The 25,168-nt window shown below is 40.5% G+C and overlaps 1 protein-coding gene across 1 annotated transcript in view; it reads left to right on the top strand.

Moving 5' to 3' along the window:
• Window positions 1–25,168, top strand: part of LOC130092395 (sodium-dependent neutral amino acid transporter B(0)AT1-like) — a 30,186-nt gene continuing 5,018 nt past the window's right edge. Inside the window, exons 1-9 of the mRNA XM_056260244.1 lie at window positions 1–264; window positions 7,725–7,865; window positions 8,686–8,823; window positions 11,395–11,576; window positions 14,717–14,827; window positions 15,980–16,092; window positions 17,027–17,155; window positions 21,651–21,807; window positions 22,292–22,496. Coding sequence (XP_056116219.1) covers window positions 60–264; window positions 7,725–7,865; window positions 8,686–8,823; window positions 11,395–11,576; window positions 14,717–14,827; window positions 15,980–16,092; window positions 17,027–17,155; window positions 21,651–21,807; window positions 22,292–22,496 — 1,381 coding nt within the window. The 5' untranslated portion in view covers window positions 1–59. The remainder of the gene's footprint in view (window positions 265–7,724; window positions 7,866–8,685; window positions 8,824–11,394; window positions 11,577–14,716; window positions 14,828–15,979; window positions 16,093–17,026; window positions 17,156–21,650; window positions 21,808–22,291; window positions 22,497–25,168) is intronic.

The following is a 25,168-nucleotide window of genomic DNA, read 5'->3' as shown; positions in this document are numbered from 1 at the left end:
TCCTCATCTCTGAGAGCGCTTCACTATCGGTCCACTATCGCTTACCCTGCAGTGTGAGGATGCGTCTGAAGCTGAAGCTCCCGAACCCGGGTCTGGATGAGCGGATTCCCTCTCACGCCGAGCTGGAGAAGCTGGAGCTGGAGGAGGCTGGAGAACGCCCGCAGTGGGACAACAAGACCCAGTACATGCTGACCTGTGTGGGCTTCTGTGTGGGGCTGGGGAACGTCTGGAGGTTCCCGTACCTGTGCCAGAGCCACGGAGGAGGTGACACACACACACACACATTCATCATGCACACTGGTGCTTCTTACCTGGAAACATAGAAAACTTACACATTACAAACCTCTGGATCTGCAGGGTCTTTACACTTGCATTGAATTGCACTTAAAACTTCCATGCATTCCAGTTTTAACATAAACTATCAAACTCAATATGATGCAGATTTGTCAGTTAAACTAGTTTATTACCTATTCACATATTCAAATAATCAAAATGCATTTATTCAAATAGCTTAGAATCACCATAAATGTGTTCATATGTATTCAGTTGAAAAGTATGAATATGGTTCAAATATGACTAGCTGTGGAACAAGCAATGTTCAGCTGGAGTTAAAATGCATGAGATTGAAACTAGATTTATTAATGATAAATATATTGACTTTATGGTGTATTTAAAACACAATTCTGACCCGTTTCATCCATGCATGACTGACAAATTTTCACAAGTTTATTTGTTTATGTTAAAACTGTGTAATTCGAATGGATGGAAGTTTTATATGCAATTCAAACACACAAATCTTAGTGCACTAATGTGTCTGAAGACTCAGTTTGTTTGAATCAGTGATTTTTAGTGCGTGTATGAAGTCAGTTGTTAGTTTTTTAAAGATGGAAGTGATGTAATTCTGTGTGTTTGATTTGCATATGATGGATCCACAGAAACACCACTATAAACACGCCTCATAAAACCCTACGGCTCGTAATGGGCTGAAAGCTGCCACTTAAAGCGATTATAGTTAAACATTAATTCAACTTCAGGAGAGCGACAGATGCTTCCACTGCTAATCATCAACACGAGATTGTTTTCGCTATTAAAACTGGGTGGAAGTTTCCATTCAGAAATGCTGAACGTCTCCATGTCCATGTGTCCGATTGCTAGTTTAATATCGAGAAATAATTGCTCTTCAAGTGGCTTTTTTAGGGTAAATACAGTATATTCATCAAAATGTCTAAAAAATCATAAATACAGTCACTAGTAATGATTTCATGGTTTATTACTTTCGACCAATAGGTGGCGCAGTTATGAGATTGATGTGGTGTGGTCAGAGTGAGGTGACGATGACACATGCCAAGTTTGGTGTTAATATGCCAAAGCATTGCAGAGATACAGCCTCAGAGTCATTCTGGCATCATGCCATTAAATTTGTTGATGCGGTATACGAAAAAAGTTTCGTCTATCGGCACGAAATCTACAATATTTTGCCGGCATTGTCTGAAGATGATCTGACTTGAATTTGATGAAAATCGGACAAGCGGTCTAGGAGGAGTTTGAAAAAGAATGTTTTGAAAGAAAATTAAAATGGCGGACAGGAAGTTCAACAGAATTTGCCAAAATTGGTTTTATGTTCTTGGCAAGACCCGAGGAATCTATTAAGACAAGTATCATTACAATAGGCTAATTTAATCCAAAGTTATTTGCATTTTTGAAAATTTTGTGCCATTTTTTGTCATGGTGACAATGACACTTACCGAGTTACATAACAATACGCCAATGCGTTCGTAAATTTTTTTTTGAAAATGTCCGACAACCAAAATGGCATATGGGAAAATTTGGTCTCGTTTGACTCGGCATCCTGCACTGAGTCTAGAGAGACCAGCAACCATGACTCGGGTATCGTTTGAATTTTAACGATTCCAATTCTTCTCGATTCCTAATATGATTCCAATACGGTTAAAAAAAACTTCATTTACATTTAGTCTTATTGCAAAACATTTGAAAATCATGAACAGAAATCATCAGGCTAAAGAACACTTACACAAGGAACGTTTGCCTGTGGTTTAAAAACACCATAGAAAAACAACTAGCATAAATAATATACAGTTCAAGCATTATTAAAGACAACAGAAGAACAAATAGACACAACTGAACAAAGATAGGATTGAAATAAACAGTTTTAAGATTTTCAGGTATTACAGAAACTGTAATCAACTAACTGCAATATATATTACAAATATAGTTACACAAGTTATTCAGTCAAGAACGAGGGAATTTTCGTTTGATTAGTGTTATAGAGACGGCAGGAATATTAGGCTTCTGTCACTTTAAGAGCTGCCCTGATCCAGTATACTGACACACACACGCCTGAAAACAGCGAGTCTCGCGCTTGAATGGTTTAAAGTCACATTGAAATGCTCACAAATGAATTGATAAGAAAAAAAGTATAACAAGAAATGTTTATTTTATAACAAGTATCTGATTCCTGACCTCAAGTGTTCGATTCCAGAGATCTCAACTTTGTTGCTCAGATTTGTTTCAGGTTAGGTCTGCAATCAAAAGTTATATATGAACTCAAACATGAGCTTCTCCACGTTGATTTTATATCTCTAGTACACTCTAACTGTAGGACAGCTGTTTGTGTCAGGCTTCATTTCTCCAGAGGAGAAACATCTGAGACATCAATGAAGCGTACAGAAATCTGAGATATGAAAGCGCATCTTTCACAAAAACAACTTCATGATGATGATTCATGATGATCCAGCATGAAGTGACTGAGCAGTTTCAGCTTCACCTTCAGCTCAGGTTATCTTCATCATCATCATCATGTGGACTTTCGAAGCTTCAGGCTGATAAGAGTCAAACGCTCAGATAAAGACTCAGATGTTTAATGACATCACTTTGTTTCCAAAACATCTGCTGCAGAATGACTCAGCGAAACACTCGTTTACACTATATACTGATCTACAGTACACAATACGAAACACTCGTTTACACTATATACTAATCTACAGTAAACAATACGAAAACACTAGTTTACACTATATACTGATCTACAGTACACAATACGAAACACTCGTTTACACTATATACTGATCTACAGTACACAATACGAAAACACTCGTTTACACTATATACTAATCTACAGTACACAATACGAAACACTCATTTACACTATATACTGATCTACAGTAAACAATACGAAAACACTCGTTTACACTATATACTGATCTACAGTACACAATACGAAAACACTCGTTTACACTATATACTAATCTACAGTACACAATACGAAACACTCATTTACACTATATACTGATCTACAGTAAACAATACGAAAACACTCGTTTACACTATATACTAATCTACAGTACACAATACGAAACACTCGTTTACACTATATACTGATCTACAGTACACAATACGAAACACTCGTTTACACTATATACTGATCTACAGTACGCAATACGAAACACTCGTTTACACTATACACTATATACTGATCTACAGTACACGATACGAAACACTCGTTTACACTATATACTGATCTACAGTACACAATACGAAACACTCGTTTACACTATATACTGATCTACAGTACACAATACGAAACACTCGTTTACACTATACACTATATACTAATCTACGGTACACAATACGAAACACTCGTTTACACTATACACTATATACTGATCTACAGTACACAATACGAAACACTCGTTTACACTATACACTATATACTGATCTACAGTACACAATACCAAACACTCGTTTACACTATATACTAATCTACAGTAAACAATACGAAAACACTCGTTTACACTATATACTGATCTACAGTACACAATACGAAACACTCGTTTACACTATATACTAATCTACAGTAAACAATACGAAAACACTCATTTACACTATATACTGATCTACAGTAAACAATACGAAAACACTCGTTTACACTATATACTAATCTACAGTACACAATACGAAACACTCGTTTACACTATATACTAATCTACAGTACACAATACGAAACACTTGTTTACACTATACACTATATACTAATCTACGGTACACAATACGAAACACTCGTTTACACTATATACTGATCTACAGTACACAATACGAAACACTCGTTTACACTATATACTGATCTACAGTACACAATACGAAACACTCGTTTACACTATATACTAATCTACAGTACACAATACGAAACACTTGTTTACACTATACACTATATATTGATCTACAGTACACAATACGAAACACTCGTTTACACTATATACTGATCTACAGTACACAATACGAAACACTTGTTTACACTATATACTGATCTACAGTACACAATACGAAACACTCGTTTACACTATATACTGATCTACAGTACACAATACGAAACACTCGTTTACACTATATACTGATCTACAGTACACAATACGAAACACTCGTTTACACTATACACTATATACTGATCTACAGTACACAATACGAAACACTCGTTTACACTATATACTAATCTACAGTAAACAATACGAAAACACTCGTTTACACTATATACTGATCTACAGTACACAATACGAAACACTCGTTTACACTATATACTAATCTACAGTAAACAATACGAAAACACTCGTTTACACTATATACTAATCTACAGTACACAATACGAAACACTCGTTTACACCATATACTAATCTACAGTAAACAATACGAAAACACTCGTTTACACTATATACTAATCTACAGTACACAATACGAAATACTCGTTTACACTATATACTGATCTACAGTACACAATACGAAACACTCGTTTACACTATATACTAATCTACAGTAAACAATACGAAAACACTCGTTTACACTATATACTAATCTACAGTACACAATACGAAACATTCGTTTACACTATATACTAATCTACAGTACACAATACGAAACACTCGTTTACACTATATACTAATCTACAGTACACAATACGAAAACACTCGTTTACACTATATACTGATCTACAGTACACAATACGAAACACTCGTTTACACTATACTGATCTACAGTACACGATACGAAACACTCGTTTACACTATACTGATCTACAGTACACAATACGAAACACTCGTTTACACTATATACTGATCTACAGTACACAATACGAAACACTCGTTTACACTATATACTATAATACGAAACACTCGTTTACACAATATACTGATCTACAGTACACAATACGAAACACTCGTTTACACTATATACTAATCTACAGTACACAATACGAAACACTCGTTTACACTATATACTGATCTACAGTACACAATACGAAACACTCGTTTACACTATATACTATAATACGAAACACTCGTTTACACTATATACTGATCTACAGTACACAATACGAAACACTCGTTTACACTATATACTGATCTACAGTACACAATACGAAACACTCGTTTACACTATATACTAATCTACAGTACACAATACACAATACGAAACACTCGTTTACACTATATACTGATCTACAGTACACAATACGAAACACTCGTTTACACTATATACTGATCTACAGTACACAATACGAAACACTCGTTTACACTATACTGATCTACAGTACACGAAACGAAACACTCGTTTACACTATATACTATAATACGAAACACTCGTTTACACTATATACTGATCTACAGTACACAATACGAAACACTCGTTTACACTATATACTCATCTACAGTACACAATACGAAACACTCGTTTACACTATATACTGATCTACAGTACACAATACGAAACACTTGTTTACACTATATACTAATCTACAGTACACAATACGAAAACACTCGTTTACACTATATACTAATCTACAGTACACAATACAAAACACTCGTTTACACTATATACTAATCTACAGTACACAACACGAAACACTCGTTTACACTATATACTAATCTACAGTACACAATACACAATACAAAACACTCGTTTACACTATATACTAATCTACAGTACACAATACGAAACACTCGTTTACACTATATACTGATCTACAGTACACAATACGAAACACTCGTTTACACTATAGTGATCTACAGTACACAATACGAAACACTCGTTTACACTATATACTAATCTACAGTACACAATACGAAACACTTGTTTACACTATACACTATATATTGATCTACAGTAAACGATACGAAACACTCGTTTACACTATATACTATAATACGAAACACTCGTTTACACTATGTACTGATCTACAGTACACAATACGAAACACTCGTTTACACTATATACTAATCTACAGTACACAATACACAATACAAAACACTCGTTTACACTATATACTAATCTACAGTACACAATACGAAACACTCGTTTACACTATATACTGATCTACAGTACACAATACGAAACACTCGTTTACACTATAGTGATCTACAGTACACAATACGAAACACTGGTTTACACTATATACTAATCTACAGTACACAATACGAAACACTTGTTTACACTATACACTATATATTGATCTACAGTAAACGATACGAAACACTCGTTTACACTATATACTATAATACGAAACACTCGTTTACACTATGTACTGATCTACAGTACACAATACGAAACACTCGTTTACACTACATACCAGGGGTCTCAAACTCAACTTAACTGAGGGCCGCTGGAGGTAGAGTCGGGGTCAGGCTGGGCCGCATCAAGTATTAACAAAAAATAGTATTCAAGTATTCCAAAAAAGGAGCACAACTGATCCAATCCTCTCAATATTTATTATTAACGTTTCTTCTGAACTGTTCCTCTGAATTTGAACATACCTTTCTGTACATGATTGGTTCTTCATGAGCTGTCCTTCTGACAGTTGAAGTTCATTTTACAAACTTTCTTTGTCTATAACACATATTTGTGATTTTTATATTTGCTTATGTCCTGTTTATTTTCTTTATACAACACATTAATGATATTGAATGTTTTTTTTTTGGAAGGCACATTTTCTTTTATTATACTTAGAAAAACAATTATTGCTTTTGAAATACAAATATTTGCAGTCATGTCTGCCCGTCTTATTGAATTCTTTCTACACATGTATAGTGTCTCAAATTACTGACTGCACAAATCAAAGCAAACCTTCTCATCAACCTGTTGGACACATATTACAAGCTCAAAGTGATTATTCTCACATTGTTTTAGAGCAGGGTCTCTCTCCAACACGTCGCTCGCGAGCTGCCAGTAGCTCGTGGCCTGATTGGTGGTAGCTCGCCAAGGGGCCGTTCACATATCGCGCTCACATATTTTGCGCGCTCAAGTTCGTTATTTCAAATGTAGGCGCGCGGTAAGCGCGCTCATAATTGAAGCAACGCGCTCATTTTTTCCAGGCGCAGTATGTTTGTACTTCGCGGTTGTGTCTATGACAACTATTGACAACAAACCCACCTTAAGCTGTCACGAGACTATCTATGGTAGCCCATAAGGGATAAAAAAAAATAAAAAATGAAAACGCGGCACACGCAACGACGGGCCGCACTAACATTAAAATTTAAGGTCAAGTAGGGGGCCACGCCGCGAGTTTGAGACCCCTGCTATATACTGATCTACAGTACACAACACAAAACACTCGTTTACACTATATACTGTAGTCTCTATATAAATAATTAATTGTGTGCCATAAAATGGATAACAGGAGTTTATGCTGCTGAGAATAAATGATCTGACCGCTGGTCTTCCAGGAGCGTTCATGATCCCGTTCCTGATCCTGCTGGTCCTGGAGGGAGTCCCGCTCCTGCATCTGGAGTTTGCCATCGGACAGAGACTGAGGAAGGGCAGCGTCGGCGTCTGGAGATCCATCAACCCGTATCTCACTGGCGTCGGTGAGTGTGAAAGCAAGACACTGTTAAAGGTGCAGTGTGTAAATTTTAGCGGCATCTAGTGGCGAGGTTGCGAATTGCACCCAACAGAAGTTACGCTGGCCGACAGGAAGTGATGTCGTCACTGGAGTCGGTGAGTGTTAAAGGGGTGGTATAATTGCCTTTACACAAGATGTTAAATAAGTCTCTGATGTCCCCAGAGTGTGTGTGTGAAGTTTCAGCTCTAAATACCCCACAGATATTTTTATATACCATGTTAAATTTGTCACTTTTTGAGGGTGTCCCTTTAAATGCAAATGAGCTGCTACCGGCACAGGGGGCGGAGCTACAAGAGCTTGTGTGTGTGTTTGAACTCCGGTTTGAACATAAAAGGCTAAAAGTTTTTGAAATTTTCAAAAACTTTCAGCCTTTTATGTCCAAACCAGAGTCAGACAAAGATGGAGAGACTCAAGAAGAAGTGACATGTAGAGCAACAGGACTTTTCTGAATAGTTCGTTGATGAGTTTATGTAGCTGATGTGGAGTTATCTTCTAGTCATTGATTAGCATATTCGTGTTCCTGGGGTTTATGTAAATTTTAGGCTTAGTGATGTCACTAACCCGTGAGGAAGCTTGTGTAGTTCCTACCAGCCGTTTGTTGTAATCCTTAAAAAGCAATTTCTATAAAAGAAAACTTTGCAGATGTTGTTTATGCTGAAACTGCAACATTACACACTAACTACAGTTAGGAAAGTAAAATCATAAACAACCACCCCTTTAATGAAGACTGCAGGTCAGTGTTAAGCCGCACATGATCGAGTGTTGACGGTCGCTCTCGCCCTCAGGCATCGCCTCTATGCTGGTGTCCTTCATGGTGGGCATGTACTACAACACCATCATTGCCTGGGTCATGTGGTACTTCTTCAACTCGTTCCAGGACCCTCTCCCCTGGAGCCAGTGTCCCGTCAACGAGAACCGCACAGGTACGGGCTTAGTCACCTGACCGCACACACAACCACAGAAAACACTCAAATAAAAAGCTAAATGTTTTACATGGCAAAAAAAAATAATATATTTTTTAAAATATATCTTGCTCACTATTTTTTGTTTTGTTTTCCAGTACAAATATCTAAACATTCTTAAATCAAGATACATTTACTGATGAAGCTAAATGAGTTTTCGTTCTGAAATATTTTATTCTTAAAACAAGAACACACGCATCTGCCAGTGGAGTCAGAAAAACACATTTGCTTCAGAGGGAAACACATATTCCTCTGACACCATTGGCTGATTCGGTTTTGTTTGATAATTTTGATAAATTTTTCAAAAGATTTTTTAATATTTATTTGTTTATTATTATTATTAAACAAATGATTGTTTTGCCTTTTCCTTTTATTAGTATATGTATTTTTATTTATTATTACGTTTACTATTTTTAATTATTTTAAAAATTAAATTGTATCCCTTAAAACTCCCTTTGATCACCAAAATGACATATTTAAACGGTTTTTCCTTGAATAAAATGTCTTCATGCCTTAAAATATCTTGAATGTAACTCGACACCCTTGCCTCATTTAGTATGCGTGGTTCTATGATTATGCAAATGAGCCCCGCCTCTATGGCGTTATTGTCCTGTCCAATGTCGAGAGCGCATTATTGTAGCGCGAAAGTACATTAATATTATGCGCGAGCGTGAATCTCTCTGCTCGCGCGCGGAATATGATGTGCCGAGCGAGAATCCCTCTGCTCGCGCGCGGAATATGATATGCACAGCGCGAATCTCTCTGCTCGCGCGCGGGAACTGGGCGCGCGCTCTCAGATACACTTCTCTTGTAAGAATTCTCTCTCTGGGCTGAGTGAGCTCGCTGCCTCGCTCAGAGAATATGCCTGCACTTAAAACGTGTTCAGTGCAATCGCGAATTGCTCCTCTTCCCCAGCTAACAATTTTAGGTTATAAGAACGTTTTCATAACGTTCCCATTAAGTTATAAAAACGTTATTTCTGAATGTTCTAGGGAATTTCAAAAAGTCCAGTTTTTTAGACGTTGTATTAACGTTATTTCTTGGTTATAAGACCGTTCAATTCTCCCGTTATGTAAACGTTGTATTAATGTTATTTCCTGGTTATAATAACGTTAGAACGTTCAATTCTCCCTTTATATAAACGTTGTATTAACGTTCTTGCTTGGTTATAAGAAGTTATTCAAACGTTCAATTCTCCCATTATATAAACGTTCTCTTAATGTTTTTCTAAGATAAGGAAAAACGTTTCATTCATAACAAGGTAGCCTATATAATAGGCCTATATGAAGAACCTAAAACAAGAACTTTCAGATTTTAAAATTAAGACAAAAATAAATAAAAAAGACCCATGAATCATGTCTATAATATGTGTAATGTAGTCCACTGAAGAGTCCACTTTATTGGAATAAACTATAGGCCTACTTGGGTTCAATTCAACTCGACTTCAGTGGACTACATTACACATATTATAGACATGATTCATGGGTCTTTTTAAAAAAAAATTTGTCTTAATTTTAAAATCTGAAAGTTCTTGTTTTAGGTTCTCCATATAGGCTAGGCCTATTATATTGTTATATAAAAAACATTAAGACAGGTTTTAATCATTATTAAAACATTTCTTAATGTTTTTTTATTGAATGAAACGTTTTTCATTATCTTAGAAAAACATTAAGAGAACGTTTATATAATGGGGGAATTGAACGTTTGAATAACGTTCTTATAACCAAGCAAGAACGTTAATACATACAACGTTTATACAAAGGGAGAATTGAACGTTCTAACGTTATTAACCAGGAAATAACATTAATACAACGTTTACATAACGGGAGAATTGAACGTTCTTATAACCAAGAAATAACGTTAATAAAACGTCTAAAAAACGGGACTTTTTGAAATTCCCTAGAACATTCAGAAATAACGTTTTTATAACTTAATGGGAACGTTATGAAAACGTTCTTATAACCTAAAATTGTTAGCTGGGGAAGAGGAGCGATTCGCAATTGCACTGAACACGTTTTTAAGTGCAGGCATATTCTCTGAGCGAGGCAGCGAGCCCACTCAGCCCAGAGAGAGAATTCTTACAAGAGAAGTGTATCTGAGAGCGCGCGCCCAGTTCTCGCGCGCGAGCAGAGAGATTCACGCTCGGCATATCATATTCCGCGCGCGAGCAGAGAGATTCACGCTCGGCATATCATATTCCGCGCGCGAGCAGAGAGATTCACGCTCGGCATATCATATTCCGCGCGCGAGCAGAGAGATTCACGCTCGCGCATTATATTAATGTACTTTCGCGCTACAATAATGCGCTCTCGACATTTGCCAGGATAATAACGCCATACGCCTCCACTCACTCACTCAGCTCAGAGATCCACTGGTTGACGATCACACGTTGATCTGATTGGTTACAAGGTCGTTTGTGACGTCAGAAACACCAGCGATTTCAAACCGTGTTTTTGAGACTGTCTTTGGTTCACTGCAGTTTTAAGGAGAAAATACTCAGGTGTGTGTGTGTGTGTGTGTGTGTGTGAGCAGGGTTCGTGTCTGAGTGCGCGCGCAGCTCTCCGGTGGATTACTTCTGGTATCGAGAGACTCTGAACACGACGCCGGTGATCGGGGAGTCTGGAGGTCTGCAGTGGTGGATCGTGCTGTGCTTGTTCTGCGCCTGGACTCTGCTCTGGGTCTGCTGTCTGAGAGGCATCGAGACCACCGGGAAGGTGCAAGCTGCGCGTTAGTTAGCACAGGTTTTGTGTTTCTTTTCGGATCTGATTGATCATAGGCCTCAGAACAGTGATCTGAACTTAAAGTTTTCTTGATAATATAGCGTAACGAGATTTACAAGCAATTTAAAAGAACACAAAATTCGGTGAAGGATTTCCAGCACGGCAGAAGTGTTGTAATAAATATCGCAAACTTTTTTTTTTGTCTTTTGCAGAGAATATAAGATTTGGAATTACATCATAATCGATCTATTATCAACAATCAGTATTTATCTTATAATTTCGACTTAGTATGTAATAATTATGTCATAATTTCAAATGATGACTTATGGCAGTTATGACTGTCATAATTTACTTTTACGTCATAATTTCGACTTAGTACGTCAGTTATGAATTTGAATGTCACACTGTAGTTTCAACTTTTGTCAATTTTGACTTCGTATAATTTTGACTTTATGCTATAATTATGACTTAAATGATATCCTAATTATGACGTTAAATATCAATTTTGATTTTGAATGTCAGAATTAAGACTTAATATGTGATAATTGACAGTCATAATTTAACTTTAAATGTCATAATTATAACTTTATGTAATAATTGACTTATGTGTCAATTTCGGGGTTTTTTTTGTTGTCATACTATCAACTTTTAATGCCATAACTATGACTTTGTATGTCAATTAATATTTACCAAAGCATGATTTTTTTTTTCTTCCAATTTTGCCCTGCATATTTTATGGTTAAAGACAGCTGCACAGACCCAAAATAATAATTTAAAAAGGTATTTTGTTATAAAAGTGTGTCGACTGCTGTCTCAGGGTATTTACATTTATGCATTTGACAGGCTTTTTTTTCCCACCAAAGAAATATATACACTGCATCAAAGGCATAAACATAAACACCTCTACTGTTTTAATAAAGCACAAAATAAAATAAATAATAAAAATTGTACATACTGTTTCTAATATTAACATACTTTTTTAAAAAGAGTTGTTGTTAAACAATTAAAAAAATATGTTTACTTTTTTGCAATGTGTGAGAAGTATTAATGTTAAAGGTTTACTGTATTTACCACAGAACTGTATTCTGAACTCTATCAATACATCATAAATAAATAATTAATTAATACATCACACCCAAAATTGTAACACAACAAATATCAAGGACCAGTCCACACGTTTAGTTCTGCATGTGGATCGCTGGGTTAAAGCCCTCCAACACACGCTGTCAATCAATGACGTCATGTGTCAACCAGAGTCATAAGGAAGACCGTTATTTATTAGAGGACCAATTTATTAGCAACACAACAATAACCTCCTAAATAAATGCGAACATTAACCCCGGTTTACGATGAGAAATCTCGAAACCTGCTTACCGCAAATCAGTTACTAACCCTGAGGAGAATGAGCAGCGTGACACGTGAAAGTAGATAACCCGAGGTCAGCCAGGGACAGATGTGGGTGTGGATGTCCTGGTTAAGCATTATCCAGCGCGCACACACACACACACACACACTACAAGAAAACCTCATTAAACTGATAATCGGAGGAAACTGGTACAATCGCTGCACATGTTTTGCACTGTTATAAAAAGAGCACAAAGGGCAGCTTTAAAGATACCAACACCACTGATGGCTGTAATCGCATCATTGATAACACACACTTTTCTGGAGTTTTGGTTCCTTGCCACTGTCGCCTTGCTTTTGGCTTGCTTAGTTGGGGATATTTAATATTCAACAATATTATTGAACTGTGTTGTACTACTTTCATGTTATCACTGTGAAGCTGCTTTGATGCAATCTGTATTGTGAAAAGCGCTATATAAATAAATGTGACTTGACTTGACTTGACTTTTCTGCTAAAGCACAGGATGCGACTGTCACAACAGGAAGGGTAATTTCCCGGATGTATTTGACGGCAAAATAAAAACAAAATAAATATGAAGATAAGATTTGCATGAAGTGAGTACATAAAACCTTTCCTGTAGTCAATCATTGTATCCCTTAAAACTCATCTTTGATCACCAAAATTATATATTTAAAAGTTTTTACATGAAAAAATATTCTATATGCCTTAAAATAGCTTGAATGTAACTTGACACCTCATTTAGTATGCGCAGTTCTATGAATATGCAAATGAGCCCCGCCTCCACTCACTCACTCAGCTCAGAGATCCACTGGTTGACGATCACACGTTGGTCTGATTGGTTACAAGGTCGTTTGTGACGTCAGAAACACCAGCGATTTCACACCGTGTTTTTGAGACTGTCTTTGGTTCACTGCAGTTTTAAGCAGGAAATACTCAGCAATGCTGTCGACTTATGAACTTACACATGGTGTGTCTTAAAGCGTATTAAAAACACCACATAGACACATAAACAACATTAAACGCTGGATTTTCACCACAGGGGGGACAAGATTTTTTGCATTGCGAGATTATTTTCATGATACTGAAGTACATTCACAACCAAAATAATGACTATTGTTTAGAAAAATTGCGGTCAAAAAAGCATTTTTCATTAAATGCTCAATTTTTTATTATTATTACTGCATGAAATTTTAACAACAAATTCCATGAGTACTTTTTTTCTCTCTTTTAAAAAAAAATTAAAGCATAAACGTATTTAAATGAGAAATGTGCTTCGTGTTCACGTCATTTTGATTAATGTCAATTGCATTGGACTAAAACTTACTGACTTTGTAACAACTTCCCAAAAATGTTGGGATCATTTTTTGGTACTTTTTAAGTGTTTTTTTTCCTCCCCCTTGTTACACTCGTGGCGTTACGGGTCAAAAATGACCCGCCAACAAAAATCATGCTTAAAAATCTCTCGTTACGCTATGTTATCAGCAAATATTGAATTAAATCTTTTCATCAGCTTGTTTTCTTTCAGTTAGCACAGGTTTTGTGTTTCTTTTCGGATCTGATTGATCATAGGCCTCAGAACAGTGATCTGAACTTAAAGTTTTCTTGATAATATAGCGTAACGAGATTTACAAGCAATTTAAAAGAACACAAAATTCGGTGAAGGATTTCCAGCACGGCAGAAGTGTTGTAATAAATATCGCAGATGTTATTTCCAGGTTTTCCTGTTTGCGGCCCTGTGTTCAGACACTGATCGTCTCTGTCTCCTCAGGCTGTGTACGTGACGTCTACGCTACCGTACCTGGTGCTGACTATCTTCCTCATCAGAGGCCTGACTCTTAAAGGCTCCGTGAGCGGCATCAAGTTCCTCTTCACTCCAGACGTGAGTTTGACACTTCACTTTACGCTTGGGTTTCATGGAAAACTGCAGCTCAGACATCCTTTAGTGAAGGAAGAACGTCATGCAGATGATATCGTTTCGTCATCGACAACTAAATCATCATTTTACTTTACTTAACTTTACTTTTTGGTTGATGTTAACCAAGTCAGTTTAAGTATGTATCTATTGTAGGCAGGGGTTGTTATAGTTAAACTAAAACTTAAACCATGAAAAAGCACTTTCGTTACTTGAAATGAAATAACTGAACTGAAATAAAAATGAAAAATATAAACTTATTTTTGTCAGCTATAGCTGCCAATGTAACATTTCTCATTTTCACTTAGTTTAACTTGATGCTAAAATAACTAAAACAAATAAAAATAAAAAACTAGATTGAACTATTAAAAAAACTATAATTAATAAAAATGACAAAAACACACAAAAATTACTAAAACTCAAATAAAATTAGCATTTTTTTATAGAACTATTAAAAAACAATAACTAGCCTCCACATTCTGTCCTTTCTACTTTCACTGTTGAGGAGATGCTTTCTCTTATCTGGAAATCCGAGTTTGCTCACTCAGTTAAAGCCTGTCTACCATTAGTCTTCTTTAATTACTAAAATTGTTCATTCCTCACTCCATTCCTTCATCTCTTAAATCTGCGATTATTACTCCCATACTTAAGAAACCAGGGGCTGATCCATCCAATTTTGATAACTTTTGACCGATTTCTAATTTTTTTGGACCGATTTCCATGATCTCCTCTTGGACAATACATTGGCAGCTGACTCTGGGATTACTGGTCTTGTTTTAGATCATATATCTCTGGTCACACTCAGTTTAACTTGGAAATTTCCAACCAAAGTCATCTAAAGTAACCAGGGGTGTTCCTCAGGGTTCGGTCTTGGGCCCGCTTCTATTCATCATTTACTTTCCTTCTATCGAGCACATTTCTCCAGTTCTACAGAGATTGTCTTACTTATTGTTTATTAGTATTCACTTTGATTCAGCCTTCCTAATATTTTGTCAATATTTAACAATTTAATGCTGGTTAACATAAAGTTAAAGTTTAGGCGAACCCAGCTGTGACGGCAGGGCTGTGTGAATGATGTGTGTGTGAGTGATGTTTCCTCATGGATCGTGTCTCGCTCAGCTGGACGAGTTGCTGAATCCGGCGACGTGGCTGGACGCTGGAGCTCAGGTGTTTTACTCCTTCTCTCTGGCGTTTGGAGGACTCATCTCTTTCTCCAGCTACAACTCTGTGCAGTGAGTCTCGTCAGCTCTTTATTCTTCACAGCTGTAGAGTAAAGCAGTGAGTTTGTGTCGGTGTAAACTAAAGCTGCGTCCGAAATCGGACACTTCCCTACTATATAGTAGACGAACAACAGCATGTGACAAAAGCTGTATGTCCAAATTCACAGTACTGATAAAAGAGGCAAAAAAGTACCTGGATGACCTTCTACTTCCAGACAGATTCTGGTGTGCATATGCATTTTAGCAGCCCTGAAGTAATTACTCAAATTCGAAATAAGTACCTACTCAAGAGATTGGACGCAGGGTTGGAAACTAACACTCGCCAAATGCAGGTAAAACTCAACAGTGGCGGGAAATGCTGTCAAATAACGAGCCAATTTGGCGTGTTACTTTATTATGTTTACTCAGTTTGCTGGGAAGTTTGTGTAAGACAAATCTGTGCAGATTTAGCGCAAATTCTTGTGATTTATCATGATATTGCGCAGAATCTACTCACTTGAACACACACACGTCACTACATACACACATAACAGCATGCTTGTTCATTTGCATTGAAGCAAAAGCGAAGATTAAAAAGCATTCGGTGAACAGAAAACACATTATTTCCCCTCATCCTTTATTTTTGTGATGCTCTCTGTGCTGTATTGATCTGTCTAAAACACAGGTTTGGTGATGAGGATGAAAGAGGAAGAGGAGACACTGGATGACAGGATTTTGTTTGAATAAGAAATAAAAATTGTTGAAAATATTGTTGCGTATACCTAGTGATGTGTGTGTTCAAGTAATAAGCCAGATATGAGCAGATTCTGCTATATTCTTGCTATATATAATAAATAAAACTTCTAGTAGAAGTTGTGAATTTAGTAGGCTAGCCAAATTGTCCGGTGAGTGAAACAGTGATTGTGAAAGCCTGTTTGCTAACATGTTCTCCTGTGTGTGTGTCCAGTAATAACTGTGAGCAGGACGCCGTCATCATCTCTGTGATAAACGGCTTCACGTCGATCTACGCCGCCATCGTGATTTACTCTATCATCGGCTTCAGGGCCACCGAGAGGTTCGACGACTGTCTCAACGGGTAAATGTGCATCTCTGACAGCAGGAACACATCTCATATTACACACACAACTGATTTATGATCTGTAAAGGAATAGTTCACCAAAAAATTGGCGAGGTCCCCCCGGGAGGTTGTTGATTGTGGCCTGTGGGATGTTGGTCCACTCCTCTTCAATGGCTGTGCGAAGTTGCTGGATATTGGCAGGACCTGGAACACACTGCCGTATACGCCGATCCAGAGCATCCCGAACATGCTCAATGGGTGACATGTCGGGTGAGTGTGCTGGCCATGCAAGAACTGGGATGTTTTCAGCTTCCAGGAATTGTGTACAGATCCTCCAACATGGGGCTGTGCATTATCATGCTGCAACATGAGGTAATGGTCCTGGATGAATGGCACAACAATGGGCCTCAGGATCTCGTCACGGTATCTCTGTGCATTCAAAAAGCCATCAATAAAATGCACCTGTGTTCGTTGACCATAACAAACGCCTGCCCATACCATAACCCCCCCGCCACCATGGGCCACTCGATCCACAACGCTAACATCTGCAAACCGCTCACCCACACGACGCCATACACACTGTCTGCCATCTGCCCTGTACAGGGAAAACCGTGATTCATCCGTGAAGAGAACACCTCTCCAAAGTGCCATACGCCATCGAATGTGAGCATTTGCCCACTCAAGTCAGTTACAACGACGAACTGCAGTCAGGTGGAGACCCCGATGAGGACGACGAGCATGCAGATGAGCTTCCCTGAGACGGTTTCTGACAGTTTGTGGAGAAACTCTTTGGCTATGTTGCAGCCGCTGTACGGGTGGTTGGTCTCAGACGATCTTGTGTCCGGGTGGCTGGTCGCAGACGATCTTGTGTCCGGGTGGCTGGTCTCAGACGATCTTGTGTCCGGGTGGCTGGTCTCAGACGATCTTGTGTCTGGGTGGCTGTTCAGACGATCTTGTGTCCGGGTGGCTGTTCAGACGATCTTGTGTCCGGGTGGCTGGTCTCAGACGATCTTTTGTCCGGGTGGCTGGTCTCAGACGATCTTGTGTCCGGGTGGCTGGTCTCAGTCGATCTTGTGTCCGGGTGGCTGGTCTCAGACGATCTTGTGTCCGGGTGGCTGGTCTCAGACAATCTTGTGTCCGGGTGGCTGGTCTCAAGGTCGCAGACGATCTTGTGCGAAGTCTTGTGACGATCTTGTGTCCGGGTGGCTGGTCTCAGGCGATCTTGTGTCCGGGTGGCTGTTCTCAGACGATCTTGTGTCCGGGTGGCTGTTCAGACGATCTTGTGTCCGGGTGGCTGGTCTCAGACGATCTTGTGTCCGGGTGGCTGTTCTCAGACGATCTTGTGTCCGGGTGGCTGTTCTCAGACGATCTTGTGTCCGGGTGGCTGGTCTCAGACGATCTTGTGTCCGGGTGGCTGGTCTCAGACGATCTTGTGTCTGGGTGGCTGTTCAGACGATCTTGTGTCCGGGTGGCTGTTCAGACGATCTTGTGTCCGGGTGGCTGGTCTCAGACGATCTTTTGTCCGGGTGGCTGGTCTCAGACGATCTTGTGTCCGGGTGGCTGGTCTCAGTCGATCTTGTGTCCGGGTGGCTGGTCTCAGACAATCTTGTGTCCGGGTGGCTGGTCTCAGACAATCTTGTGGCCGGGTGGCTGGTCTCAGACGATCTTGTGTCCGGGTGGCTGGTCTCAGACGATCTTGTGTCCGGGTGGCTGGTCTCAGACGATCTTGTGTCCGGGTGGCTGGTCTCAAGGTCTCAGACGATCTTGTGTCCGGGTGACTGGTCTCAGACGATCTTGTATCTGGGTGGCTGGTCTCAAGGTCTCAGACGATCTTGTGTCCGGGTGGCTGGTCTCAGACGATCTTGTGTCCGGGTGGCTGGTCTCAGACGATCTTGTGTCCGGGTGGCTGGTCTCAGACGATCTTGTGTCCGGGTGACTGGTCTCAGACGATCTTGTATCTGGGTGGCTGGTCTCAAGGTCTCAGACGATCTTGTGTCCGGGTGGCTGGTCTCAGACGATCTTGTGTCCGGGTGGCTGGTCTCAGACGATCTTGTGTCCGGGTGGCTGGTCTCAGTCGATCTTGTGTCCGGGTGGCTGGTCTCAGACGATCTTGTGTCCGGGTGGCTGGTCTCAGACAATCTTGTGTCCGGGTGGCTGGTCTCAGACGATCTTGTGTCCGGGTGGCTGGTCTCAGACGATCTTGTGTCCGGGTGGCTGGTCTCAGACGATCTTGTGTCCGGGTGGCTGGTCTCAGACTGTCTTGTGTCCGGGTGGCTGGACTCAAACGATCTTGTGTCCGGGTGGCTGGTCTCAAGGTCTCAGACGATCTTGTGTCCGGGTGACTGGTCTCAGACGATCTTGTATCCGGGTGGCTGGTCTCAAGGTCTCAGACGATCTTGTGTCCGGGTGGCTGGTCTCAGACGATCTTGTGTCCGGGTGGCTGGTCTCAGACGATCTTGTGTCCGGGTGGCTGGTCTCAGACGATCTTGTGTCCGGGTGGCTGGTCTCAGACGATCTTGTGTCCGGGTGGCTGGTCTCAGACGATCTTGTGTCCGGGCGGCTGGTCTCAGACGATCTTGTGTCCGGGTGGCTGGTCTCAGACGATCTTGTGTCTGGGTGGCTGGTCTCAGACGATCTTGTGTCTGGGTGGCTGTTCAGATGATCTTGTGTCCGGGTGGCTGTTCAGACGATCTTGTGTCCGGGTGGCTGGTCTCAGACGATCTTTTGTCCGGGTGGCTGGTCTCAGACGATCTTGTGTCCGGGTGGCTGGTCTCAGTCGATCTTGTGTCCGGGTGGCTGGTCTCAGACGATCTTGTGTCCGGGTGGCTGGTCTCAGACAATCTTGTGTCCGGGTGGCTGGTCTCAAGGTCTCAGACGATCTTGTGTCCGGGTGGCTGGTCTCAGACGATCTTGTGTCCGGGTGGCTGGTCTCAGACTGTCTTGTGTCCGGGTGGCTGGTCTCAAACGATCTTGTGTCCGGGTGGCTGGTCTCAAGGTCTCAGACGATCTTGTGTTCGGGTGACTGGTCTCAGACGATCTTGTATCCGGGTGGCTGGTCTCAAGGTCTCAGACGATCTTGTGTCCGGGTGGCTGGTCTCAGACGATCTTGTGTCCGGGTGGCTGGTCTCAGACGATCTTGTGTCCGGGTGGCTGGTCTCAGACGATCTTGTGTCCGGGTGGCTGGTCTCAGACGATCTTGTGTCCGGGTGGCTGGTCTCAGTCGATCTTGTGTCCGGGTGGCTGGTCTCAGACGATCTTGTGTCCGGGTGGCTGGTCTCAGACAATCTTGTGTCCGGGTGGCTGGTCTCAGACGATCTTGTGTCCGGGTGGCTGGTCTCAAACGATCTTGTGTCCGGGCGGCTGGTATCAGACGATCTTGTGTCCGGGTGACTGGTCTCAGACGATCTTGTATGCGGGTGGCTGGTCTCAAGGTCTCAGACGATCTTGTGTCCGGGTGGCTGGTCTCAGACGATCTTGTGTCCGGGTGGCTGGTCTCAGACGATCTTGTGTCCGGGTGGCTGGTCTCAGTCGATCTTGTGTCCGGGTGGCTGGTCTCAGACGATCTTGTGTCCGGGTGGCTGGTCTCAGACAATCTTGTGTCCGGGTGGCTGGTCTCAGACGATCTTGTGTCCGGGTGGCTGGTCTCAGACGATCTTGTGTCCGGGTGGCTGGTCTCAGACGATCTTGTGTCCGGGTGGCTGGTCTCAGACAATCTTGTGTCCGGGTGGCTGGTCTCAGACGATCTTGTGTCCGGGTGGCTGGTCTCAGACGATCTTTTGTCCGGGTGACTGGTCTCAGACGATCTTATGTCCGGGTGGCTGGTCTCAGACGATCCTGGAAGTGAAGATGCTGGATGTGGAGGTCCTGGGCTGGTGTGGTTACACATGGTCTGCGGTTGTGAGGCTAGTTGGATGTACTGCAAAATTCTCTGAAACGCCTTTGGAGACGGCTTATGGTAGAGAAATGACCATTCAATTCACGGGCAACAGCTCTGCAGGACATTCCTGCAGTCAGCATGAATGAATGTGTTTGGGATGCTCTGGATCGGCGTATACAACAGCGTGTTCCAGGTCCTGCCAATATCCAGCAACTTCGCACAGCCATTGAAGAGGAGTGGACCAACATCCCACAGGCCACAATCAAGAACCTCTCGGGGGGACCCCTCGAGACCCCCATTTTAGAGTGGCCTTTTATTGTGGCCAGCCTAAGGCACACCTGTGCAATAATCCTGCTGTGTAATCAGCATCTTGATATGCCACACCTGTGAGATGGATGGATGATCTCGGCAAAGGAGAAGTGCCCTCTTACACAGATTTAGACAGATTTGTGAACAATATTTGAGAGAAATAGGCCTTTTGTGTACATAGAAAAAGTCTTAGAGTTCAGCTCATGAAAAATGGGGGCAAAAACAAAAGTGTTGCGTTTACAATTTTGTTCAGTGTATTAAAAATAAATAATATTTTTATTGTTTTCGAATTTTTCAAAGAGAATTTGCGCTTTTGTTTCCCGACAGTAACATCCTGGCTCTGATGAACACGTTTGATCTGCCAGAGGGAAACATCACAGAGAGCAACTATAACAGTGTTCTTCAGCATCTCAACAACACGACACCAGCCGTCATTCAGGAGCTCCAGCTCAAGACCTGCGACATGCAGACCTTCCTGAGTCAGGTGTGTGTGTGTGTGTGACGACACCAGCCGTCATTCAGGAGCTCCAGCTCAAGACCTGCGACATGCAGACCTTCCTAATAATCATAAATGTTTCTTGAGCATCAGATCATCATATTAGAGTGATTTCTGAAGGATCATGTGACACTGAAGACTGGAGTAATGATGCTGGAAATTCAGCTTTGATCACAGGAATAATTTACACTTTACTGTATATTCACATAGAAAACAGCTGATTTACAATCTAATTCTGTTTTTTGGTATTTTTAATCAAATAAATGCAGCCTTGGTGAGCAGAATGTTTTCTTTTAAAAACATTTAAAATCTTTCTTTTTTTTTGACTGGTAGTGTATATAATGTCTTTCAATAAGTCACGCCCTTCCAGCACTTCTTCATAAATATGGCTGTTTCAAGTGTTTTCCAGGACTTAAATGTAAAACGCTCTGCTTGAGCCGCGTGTACGAACCCTGTCCTGTGATCTCCGCAGGGCGTCGAGGGAACCGGCTTGGCCTTCATCGTGTTCACCGAGGCCATCACCAAGATGCCCGTCTCTCCGATCTGGTCCGTGCTGTTCTTCATCATGCTCTTCTGTCTGGGACTGTCCACCATGTTCGGGAGTGTGGAAGGCGTCGTCGCTCCGCTCCAGGACCTCAACATCCTCCCCAAGAAGTGGCCGAAGGAGGTTTACACAGGTACACATGCACTGAGTCGGCATGAAACAGAAGCTGCGCTTGTCATACAGTCAAACCTAAACATATTCAGACTCCTTCTACATCTCACACATCATCACGGTTTATTCGCTATAGTTTAGAAAATGGTGATAAATATGAGTAGAACTCAGTTCTCAGATCAGTCGATATTTGACTGGTTTTGTCCGTCCTTCTGTTAGACTCTAACACATGAATGCACGAACACATTATGTTGAATATCTGTCAGCTGTTAAATTTAACTACACAATTAGATAATACCAGTTTAGCTCAACCAGTGACCAAGCAATGCTTCATGTTGTTCAGTGTGTGTGTAAAAAGAGCATTAGCAATTACAGAAAACACACTGAAGAAAACATGATCAGCTCAAAGTGGAGGAATCATTTTTGGTCACTCGCAATGATAAAGTTATGCATTTCTGGGAAAGCATGAACTGGAAAAATGTGTTCCTTCAATGCAAATGCAAGTCGCTTTTGGATGAAAGCGTCTGTCAGATCTCAAACTGCCTCACAGTTTTCTGCTGCTTTTAAAGACTCAGTGCTGTACAATCTTTGACTCTACCTGTACTGAAATACTGGATTTTGTTGCCCCACTAAGGGAAAAACGCACTAAAACGCTATCTGAACCACGGTTAAATGACCAAACCCGCTCTCTCAGACGTGTCTGCAGAACGGCTAAGAGAAAGTGGAAAAAGGACAAACTTCAAGTGTCATTTCAAATTTTAAAGGATTCGTTACATAAATACCAGGCAGCGGTTAAATCCGCAAAAACACAATTTTTATCTCACCACCTGGTTGCTAATAATAATCAGAGGCCGCGGGTTCTTTTTAAAGTGTTTAACTCTCTTGTTAACCCTTGTGAAATAGATTGTGTTGTGCCATCCACTTTGTTGTGCGAAAATTTTCTGAAATACTTCATAGATAAAATTGCTGGCCTGAGTTTTTCACCACCTACATTTACTAGGGACCCCTCGGTTCCATCTTGCCACCAAGCTGTTTGAGCCAGTCACTTTACATGTTCTCTTTGACATAGTTAAGCAGCTCCGTCCTACAAACTGCCTGCTGGATAGTATCCCTGCCCGATTACTCAAGGGTGTTTTTAACATGGTTGGTTCCAGTATTTTAAGCGTGGTTAACTAGGGGTGTAACGGTACACAAAAATCACGGTTCGGTACGTACCTCGGTTTTAAAGTCACGGTTCGGTACGTTTTCGATACAGCAAAAAGTAAGAAATGCTAGAGAAATTTCCTATTTGTTAAAAGAAAAAATATTTTTTAAATAAGTGTGAGTTTTCCTACATCTTGAAACTTTCAGGTTTATAAATGGGGGTCATCTTTGAAGGATGAACAAATAATGTTTTGGTCATCACATTAAAAATAACATTTAAATATATGAAGAGTTTAGATGCAAAAGCCATTTGAAATTTTCTTAGAATGATCATTTTTATCAAGCTTGTATATTAAAGTTCAGTAATTTCACTTAAATGGCAATGAAGATTGCCTATTAATTGTCATTTGAGTGAAATTACTGAACTTAAATGTACAAGCTTCATAAAAATGATCATTCTAATTTCTAGAAGAAAATTTCAAATGGCATTTATAGAGGCTTTTGCATCTGAACTCTTCATATAGGCTATTTATTTATATAATATTTGAGTTTTGAAGTGCTGGAAAAAGATGTGTGAAGTACTTGAAAGCATTTCACTATTCCAGCCAAACTGGTTACAGTTAGTGTTACTATATTAAATCCATGGTGAATGTTGCTGGTCTGTGGACGTAAAGTATTACTAGTTCATTCACGGCACAATGTTTCTCCTGGTGTCCACGTCAGCGCTGTTTGATCTCGCAGCGATGTTATTACTTCAGTGGCGAACTCAAATGTTTTCTTTACTGGATCTCTTAGCGCTGTGTTGTAACGGTTGTAACATGAGTGTCGCTTGATCGAGATCGGCTCCCGCTGCACAGATGTTGCTGCTCTGCTCCGAACTGATAAACGATCCGTGAAGCACAATAGCGCAGTTTCGTTCCGGTTTCATTACGTTTGCCATTTGATGTTGCGCAACGTTGTGGTGATCGCGCCAGCGCAAATTTTTTCGGCAGGAAAAATGGTCCAAGGAATCGTTCGGTTTGTATGCGTACCGAACCGGAAGCCTCGAACCGTAACGGTTCAATACGAATACATGTACCGTTACACCCCTATGGTTAACTCATCTCTCATCTCAGGGTGTGTTCCCGTAGCTTTTAATCATGCAATTGTGCAACCCCTCTTAAAAAATAAAAATCTGGATTTTTCTCATTTTAGACCCATTTCTAAACTACCATTTTTATCTAAAGTCTTGCAGAAGGTGGTTTTTAATCATCTGCAATCTTTTCTAGATGCTTTTTGCATTAATGAAAAGTTCCAGTCTGGTTTTAAACCCCGCCACAGTACTGAAATCGCCCTTCTGAGAGTATACAACGCTCTTCTTTTAGCAGTTGACTCAGGAAAATCAGCTGTTTTAGTCCTTTTAGATTTGACTTCTGCCTTCGACACTGTAAACCACTCCATCCTTTTATCCCGACTCGAACAAAGTGTTGGCGTTGCGGGTATGGCCCTGAAATGGTTTAAACCATATTTGACAGATAGGAGTTTTGCTGTCCGCCTTGGGAATTGCTCTTC

The sequence above is a fragment of the Rhinichthys klamathensis genome, unplaced genomic scaffold, assembly GCF_029890125.1.
Source record: "Rhinichthys klamathensis goyatoka isolate OS25496 unplaced genomic scaffold, OSU_Roscu_1.1 h1tg000176l_1, whole genome shotgun sequence".
Lineage (NCBI taxonomy): Eukaryota > Metazoa > Chordata > Actinopteri > Cypriniformes > Leuciscidae > Rhinichthys > Rhinichthys klamathensis.
Note: the sequence above shows the minus strand (reverse complement) of the source record. Positions and strands in the feature narration are given on the sequence as shown.